Below are 9,046 nucleotides of genomic sequence, written 5' to 3'. Positions count from 1 at the left end.
GCATCTGAAGAAAGAAAAAGAAGAAGGAAAGTATGTGAATATTATTGTTTCTACTGAGAATACTAAGTTAATGGATGAGGAGAACTAGGACAGATTAAAATAAGCTGGACATAGTGTCTCAGGCCTTTCATTGCAGTGAGAGGGTGAGACGGGAGGATTCCCATGAGTTCAAAGTCAGCCAGGATTATATACTGTAAAACTGTCATTTTAAAAAGGAAAAGGGATTGGGTAGCTTTGATTCTATTTTTCTTCTTGTTTATTTTTAGCTCATTTCTTCCTGTTTATCTTTTAGTTTGAGAGCTTAAACTTTGACCTCAAACTCTCCATCACAGAACTACACCTCCAACCTCCTCCTTCTATTTTTCTGATAGGAGACACTTGGACATATATGAGGCTATGGGTTCAGGGTTGATGATGATAGGGTAGACCAAGTATAACTGGCTAACAAGATCTTAAAAACACTGTTGAAAGCACCATCAAAAATCTTACTTGGTCAATAGCACAAGCACCAAGTTCTATGGAGTAAAGACCCAGGATTATATACCAAAGGTCCTCTTTTCTTTTAGGTAGAAAAAAAATATTTCTAAAAGGCAAGGAATTTAAAGATTGACACTCCTCTCCCCCCCCCCCGCCAAAATGCAAACATTTCTCCTAGACATGTCAGATGGAAATGAAGGAAAGACAATAGGGTCACCATCAATTTGGCAGGAAAAGATGGATTCTCTGTTCGTATTACCTCTCCAGAGCCTTCCACTTCAGCTGCTCCCTGGAGACCATCAAACTCTGGATACCTGAACAGAGGCTAATGAGTTACATGGGGCAAGACACTCTTGGGGCCATGGAAATTAAGCACATCCTTGTGTATCCCACTCCCCAAAGTGATCCTGGATCTTGGTGGTTCATAAAAAGATTCCTTGGCTATGGCATTGGCCCTTTTATTCATGGGCAGACTCCACAGAATTCAGATTCAGCTTCTGTTTTGTTGTTGGACTCTAAAATGTGTGGTCAGGCTTCCTGGGAAGCCCCTAAGGGTAGCATAGGTTATGCCAACAGTAACCTTTGAAGAGATTGCTATCAAATTCAAAAGCCTGAGTAGCATTTGATCATCATCCATTTTCAAAGACCATCCAAAGGACAACATTTTAAAGCATATTTTCATGTGAGATTCATATTTATTCTAAGAATTCTATTTTATCTACCCCCATAATGGGGGGGATTATGCCTAATATTAGCTTTCCCATCAACATCAGTCTTTTGGGCTCAAAGGCCGTCTTCTTTCTTCCAGAAGACAGCTGAATGTGTGCAATCTGTCACTCATCTGCAGAGGATTCCATATTTTCAATCTAACACAAGCCCAGTTGCCACCTATGCCAGCTAAGATTGTCTTTTTGCTTCTCATTTAGACCCAATAGAACCCTGGGTGTTACCTGGAATAATAATATCTATACATATGTTTATTAATATAGTAAGTTCTACGTCAAAGTAAAACAAATTTCCAGATTAGATGAGTATGCAAGAAGTAAAGGGGTGTAAATATTTCCTATTTCATTCAAACTAAACTCCAAGGGGAAACTCCACAGGGCTTAAAATGTACAATCTGTACTGATTTTAATCTTTCAGTTGTAGTGAAGATGTGTTATAAAAAGCTTTAGCTGGGCTTTCCTGACAAGTGACCTCCACAGGATGTGTACCAGAAGATATAAATATTATCTAAAATCATGATCAATAAGTCTCATTTATGGACTTAAAATAGACCGGAACTAATATGTTCACCTTTAGTCTTCTACTGCTCAGTGGGAATGAATTTAAAATAGGAAAGTATTGCAATTTGACATACATAATTAAGATACTTTCATGGCTGACCCTCTTCTGCCCCCTGCCCCCCCAAACCCACAGAAACCCTAAACTCTGATCCTGCTTTTGGCATATATAATTAAGCTAACATGACATAGTTAATTTAGTTTGCATCAATTCGATGTGACCATTAGACTTTTTCTTTTTTAGACCAGTCTGTTTTACAGAGCAAGTTCAAAAACAACCGGGACTAAACAGAGAAATCTTTTTTTATTAGATATTTTCTTTATTTACATTTCAAATGTTATCCACTTTGCCCCAGTGCAGGGGAAAGTCAGGACAGGGAAGAGGGAGTGGGTGGGTTGGTGACCATTAGACTTATAAGAAAACAACAACATGCCATTTGACATGAAGACAAAGATTGAATTTCTACAGTTATAGACTACAGAATTCCAAGGAGTACCAGCAAACCACCAGAAGGACAAAATGATGCAAGGGAAGATTCAGGTTTGTAGAGGACTCAGAGGGACCCCAGCCCTGCTCATACCTTGATTTTGGACTTACATGCTTCAGAATTGTGAAACAACAATTTTCTGCTCCTCCTATTCATCATGGGCAGTCAGAGACAATACCCCATATGGAAATGTTTCTTAAATAACCTATACTAGTTTGATTCTGCCTTATAATTACAATAAATTACATCTCATCAGAAGATACGCTCCTCTTGGTTCAGATTATCTTCTGTGGAACATTGAGATCAAAATCATTTTAACAGCATATTCTAGAAAAAGCTAATATGCCATTTAGGAAAATAATAGAAAAATGACAGACTCTTCTAAAATACTTTAAGAGGCTTTAGCTGTACCTGGTGGGCATAAGAAGCTATTTCTTTACAACTTTAAAGAGAAGAATCAACGGTAAGTGCCAATGGCATTCAAGAAAACAAATTCTTAGCTTGATGTCTTGAAAGAACTCTGCTAATCTGAATGAGAAAGAAATTATAAATCTCATTGTCACAGGAGAATGTCTTTTTCCTAATGAGTTCTTAATTGAAATGGGATGTTAGAGCTATTGAGCCTACCTGAGTTTCAGTAAAGAACAAAAAGGTAGTAATACCAACTCTTCTATTTGGAAAGAGAAACAGTTGAGAAACAGGAGTGGGAATGCAGACTTTAATATCTAGATTCCATACAAGACAGCAATAAAAAATAAACTACTTAACGTATGATTATTCATGACTGCTTATCAACATCCATCTCTAATACATGGAAAGAAATTGAAATGCAACATCATCTTTCCAAGCAGACTGAGTTTGTAGGCACTAACCTTTCTCTTCTACAGGAGATAATGCAACTGTTGCATAGCTACTGTTCAAAGTTCCCTCCAGTACACTTCAAATTTTCAGTAATCTGCATCCATTTTAAAGACACGGCCTCATCTAATCCCATGCAGCTTGAACTTTCCATGCAACTGGAGATGGGTTTGAAAAATTAATCCATCTACCCAGAGATTACATGTTTGAACTACCATGGCCAACCAGCCTATGACCATTTTGAATCTTGTATTTTTATTTTATTATATTCTATTTTAAGCTTTTACTTTTATTTGCTCAAGAAATTTACCCAGATCCATTTCTTTTTATTTTCATGCTATATAATATTGAAAGCATTTTTAACATTCTAAATTATCATGCAAAGCAATTGTTTATGGCATTGCTATACATATATGTCATTCTATTTTTTTCTAATTCATCCCCTCCTCTACTTACCAGACCCATTTGTACATTATAGTTATGCTGCTGTTAGAGCTGAAGATATAGCTCAGTTGTAGAACTGTTCAGCTTGCTGAAGACCCTGCTATTATGTAGTACTAAATTTGAATCATGGGAAGTCTATGAGAGAAAGAAATGCAGTAGGGACTTCAGGACCAGTAATTTAAATAGGAAAGATTAAATTTTTAATTCTTTTATTATTAAGCTGGTCTTTTTTAAAAGTAAGGGTAAAAAGTTGAAAATGCTATTACACTGAGAATATTTTTATTTATAAAGTGAGAGACAAGAGCAAGCATTGGATAGACAGTCCCCAGCTCTTTGTTGGATGGCACCAACGGTGAGGAATCAGGGTTGGTACCCTGAAATATAAAACCATTTGCAGATGTGGCTTCCCAATCATTAAAATTCTTCTTCATTGTGGGACCTGTCATATTCCATTTGCATATGTATTAATATGCATTGTTCTACTATAAGTTGTCCAAGGTTATCTTCCTTTTTCTATGCATTTAAAAAAAATACATGCTTTCTCTGAGCAGACAAGAACTACAAAAACAATTCTGACATATTCCAATTCTTTGATGAGACCCAAGATGAAAGATTTAAGATCAAAACAAACTTGTATCTTATCGAGGAAATTTTGATTTAATTTTGAGACACTCAACTCTCCTTAAGGTTCATTCAATCACAAAAAGGCAGGACCCTTGGCAGTTATGAGACTATACTGTAGATTCAGATTAAACCCTTCCTTTGCCACTTATAAGGTGACTGCACCCAAAGAAAGAGCTGAGCCTGTTAAAGCTTAGTACCCTCATGTTCTCAACAAAGGTAACAAAGAACACTGTTCTTTTCAGTAAACACATAGAAAACACTGCTGCAGAGAAAATAGCAACACGGCAGCTTCTTGCAAGCAAAACAACAACAACAAATGTGACCAGTTTCCCTACTGCATTTTTTAAATAAACTGCATTTTTTTCAGAAGATCACAGAATAATTCCCCAGATTAGAATTAAATCTCTTGCTTCCCACAGGTAGTCTGCAATGAACAGAGCTAATGGCAGCATCTTTTCTGGATTTATTCTTCTGGGGTTCTCCAACAGGCCTCAGCTGGAAACAGCTCTCTTCGTCGCTATGTTGCTCATCTATTTCTTGAGCTTCCTAGGCAACTCCACCATCATATTGCTGTCCGTTATAGACCCTCACCTCCACACCCCCATGTATTTCTTCCTTTCTAATCTCTCCTTTATGGATCTTTGTTTGACTACTTGCACTGTCCCTCAGACACTGTTTAACTTCAAGGGGAAGGACAAGACCATCACTTATGGTGGCTGTGTGACCCAACTCTTCATTGCCCTGGGACTTGGGGGAGTAGAGTGTATACTCTTATCTGTGATGGCTTATGATCGCTATGCTGCTGTCTGCCGACCACTCCACTACATGGTAATCATGCACCCACAGCTTTGCATAAAGATGGTTATAACTGCTTGGCTCACAGGGTTTGGCAATTCTGTCGTACAGACAGCCTTGACCATGACTCTTCCCCTCTGTGGCAAAAATCAACTGGACCATTTCTTCTGTGAAATTCCAGTGATGCTGAAGCTAACCTGTGCTAACTCCTTCATTAATGAAGCTGAACTCTTCGCTGTCAGTGTCTTCTTCTTGGTGGTACCCCTCTCACTCATATTAGTGTCCTATGGCTACATTACTCATGCAGTTCTAAAGATCAAGTCAGCCCGGGGGAGGCGGAAGGCCTTTGGAACCTGTGGCTCTCACCTTCTGGTAGTGATTATTTTTTTTGGCACACTTATCTCCATGTACCTCCAGCCTCCCTCCAGCTACTCACAGGATGTGAACAAAAGCATGGCACTTTTCTATACTCTGGTGACTCCTCTGTTGAATCCCCTGATTTACACACTGAGGAACAGGGAAGTCAAAAGTGCATTATGGAGAATAATGGGGAGAAGGACAGATTCGACAAAGAGTTAATGCAAGGCTTGCAGTCCTAAACACTTAAGCTTTGGGAGATTTCTGTGAATTTAAAAACTAGTTTAAATGTAAGCTAATAAATCGTCAATGTACCAAAAGCACTATTTTGAGCACTCAAGTGGGTTGATAGATGAATAAATGATTAGAGATATATGATAGGTAGATAATTAGACATCAAATCAGAGAGAAGTCTTGTTACTATGGAGTTAAACTTTATCAAGAGACTATAAGTAAGATAAGGTAACATAAATTGGATGTATTCTATATTAGACTGCTAAGTGGAATAAACAAATATAAGTACATAAAATTTCTGTATAACCATGTGGATTTTTTTTCTCAAACATAATCTAGCATGTGTTATGCAACATGCTTGTAAACTTAGCACTAGGGCCTACAAGTCAGAAGATCATTAAGTTCAAAGCCAAGCTTTGGCTAAAGAGTGAGTATCAAGCCAGTCAAGGATACATAGTAAGAGTAAGATCCTACCTTTAAAAATATGCAACCCAATTGGTGAATCCTGAAGCAAAAATTAGAGTTAAATACTATCATTTTCAAATTAAATTTTTAGGACTATTTAATCTTTTAAAATAATGTTTAGTGTTTATATATAATCTACATGTGAATGAATGTTTTCACAAAATCAAAATTTAATAAAAACCTAAAAATTTGAACTAACCAATGATTTAAGGGCATTTAAACATTTTATGTATATAAATACAGTAGAATATACTGAAATAGATTTTTTTAAATTAAAGGAAAAACACAATCAAATTATCTGAAAAAATCAGCATGTTAATAAATATTTTCTTGAATATTTCTTATTTGACAACAAGTTTGAAGGTTTGTTATTACAATATTGACTAAATGATGGAACAAAGATTTCTTTGTATCAATTAAAACCAATTAGCGAGTTGTTGGGTGAGCTCTGTAGTGATTCTGTCTCTGTACTGGATAAGTTTTAATGACTTCTGAATGTTTTTAGGGTACTATACAAAAGACTGACTTATTGTCAATTTATTGGACTTTTTATATCCATAACCACTAGTTTCATTGAAATTTTATCATTGAAAATGATACGAAAATTTCACACAACAGTTTCTTTTTATTTATGGAGGTACATTGTAAGACCCTTGGTGGATATCAAATTATATATAGTGCCTAGCCGGAGGCAATGGCACTGTGTTTTCGATGAAAATATAACTTTGACATTTTCAACAAGTCAGGTGATATTAACAGGACTTTATATTCTAAACCTATTACCTCCACTAATTTTTTTTCATTCCTGGGATGAAGTTTTCCATAGCAAGATTGCTGCCATCTCCACTGTCTGATGATGTTGGCACAACACAGAGTTTTTATTTCCATCTTTGTTTTGTTGTTGCTGTTATTGTTGTTGTAGTAAGGGAGTTATCGTCTGTCTGTTTCTTTGTTTATTTTCGAGCCAGAGTATCACTTTGTAGCCCTAGTGGGCCTAAAAGTTAATATATAGCAGAGGATGGTTTCAAACCCACAGAGATTCCACCTGCCCCTGATCTCCGAGTGCAAGAATTAAAGGCTTTGCCACCACACCTGGCCAGAAATTTTATTTCTGAAAGTCTGTGCTCTGTATATGTGTTATGAGGCATGTGACATCACTCTTAGAACAACATAGACACATAATACGAGGGCAAACCTGTCCTTCCCTGTCCCCTGTCCTTCTGCCTTCTTTGCACTTGTGTGGCTTATTAAGCATCTTTTCCAGAAATGTCCAATTGTATGACAGCTGAAGGTTTGTGGGTGGTATCCTTTCTCAATCCGTTTCTTCATCCTCTGAAATAGTCATTCTGGCACCTTCTATGTTTTTCAGTCCAAACCTATTCTTGACTCTGTGTTGCTGCTCCTTACTCACAGTAAGTGACTAAGAGCCACTTCGTCTGAGGATCTTCTGCTGTGTCTTTACATTGGTGCTTTGGAGGGCTATGAGGCTGTGAACTTCCTCTCTCTTGTCTTCTACCTACAAATGTGTTTATCTGTCTCAGCTAATTACTTAACATGCACTGTAGCTGTATATTTTGCAATGTAGGATGTAACTGTAAAACCAGAACAATTTTCCTTTGTAGTTTCACCTTCAGAAGAATGGTTTTTATTGTATACTCAGCACACAGCCTTTCTTTTTTGATTAAGACCATAGCTGTCGCCTTCTCAGTTAAGGAATGTACTTTGCAACTTATCTTTAGCAAGTTACTTTTTCACATTACCAATTTGAGTATTCTTGAATTTTGAGACAATTAGTAAATAAAATAGGAATAGCTTCAAGACAAGTACTATTGTATTATGTCAGTCCATTCCATAAACAATGGAGCTACTAAGTGACCAAGGGGTTGATAACACACAGGGTGTGTGTGTGTGTGTGTGTGTGTGTGTGTGTGTGTGTATATATATATATACGCTAGTGGTGATTTGAATAGATATGGCCCCCATAGGCTCATGTGTTTGAATGCTTGGCTCATAGGGAATGGCACTATTACTAGGTGTGGCCTTACTGGAGTAGGTGTGGCCTTGTTGGAGGAAGCACACCACTATGGAGGTAGGCTTTGAGGTCTTATATATGCTCATGGTGTGCCCAGTGACACTGTCTCCTTGTGCTGCCTTCAGAACAAGATGCAGAATGCTCAGCTCCCTCTCCAGCACCAAGTCTGCCTGGACACTGCCATGCTTCCCACCTTGATGATAATGGACTCAGTCTCTGAACCTATAAGCCAGCTCTAATTAAGTATTGTACTTTATAAGAGTTGCCTTGATCATGGGGTTTGTTCACAGCAATAAAACCCCAACTAAGACAATGTTCAACAAAGGTTGGTGCTCATGCCAAGCAGGACACCATGAGACTCAGAGATGTAGTCACCACCGATAATGACTCCAAACTGAAAATCTATGGATATTTTTGCTTCCACATCCTTTCCATTAACACCTTCAGGCTCAAAAAGTAAAATGACAGAAAGCAACCTGAACATGAGTTGAATACTGGGGTTGGCCCAGGCCGACTGTCCTTGCCATGAAAGTGGAAATAAGCGCAGTACCATGTAAGGTTAGATTGACAAGTTGAAAACATAAGAGCCCTTAAACACATAGCCAATGTATATGGACATTTACTGAGTTCTGGAGCTACATAGAACTAGACTCTAGAGTAAAAAATTTGCAAAGATAGAATGAAAACCGAAATTTTATTGTGTCTACTGAAGACATGCTGGGGGAAAGAGTCTTGTCTCTTTTTTACTGCTTCTCCTATTAGGAAATTTGAAGTTAGGGAGATGGCTTGCTATAATACATAGGAAACTAAGTTGGTTTTCCTACCACCATGTAAAAGTTTCACATTAGCATAGTGGGCAATTTCTATGATTCCAGCTCTGAAGGATGGAGAATCCCAAGGTCTTACTGACCAGTCTAGCCAAAATGACAAATTCTAGGATTATGGAGAAACCATGTCTATGAATAAAGGAAGGAAGAAAGGAATAAAGG

At 37.5% G+C, this 9,046-nt stretch overlaps 1 protein-coding gene across 1 annotated transcript; it reads left to right on the top strand.

The window, feature by feature from the left end:
• The first annotated feature begins 4,603 nt into the window (after window positions 1–4,603).
• LOC110334093 (putative olfactory receptor 2B8) lies at window positions 4,604–5,548 on the top strand. The gene has a single exon (XM_021215951.1). It carries the CDS (start codon window positions 4,604–4,606, stop codon window positions 5,546–5,548), a length of 945 nt encoding a protein of 314 aa, XP_021071610.1.
• Window positions 5,549–9,046: the final 3,498 nt, after the last annotated feature.

Source organism: Mus pahari, chromosome 16, assembly GCF_900095145.1.
Source record: "Mus pahari chromosome 16, PAHARI_EIJ_v1.1, whole genome shotgun sequence".
Lineage (NCBI taxonomy): Eukaryota > Metazoa > Chordata > Mammalia > Rodentia > Muridae > Mus > Mus pahari.
This window is presented reverse-complemented; position numbering and strand designations above follow the sequence as displayed.

What these genes read in the sequence shown, in the direction of transcription:
- LOC110334093 (XM_021215951.1), top strand. Translation starts at nt 4,604, where the DNA reads ATGAACAGAGCTAATGGCAGCATCTTTTCTGGATTTATTCTTCTGGGG.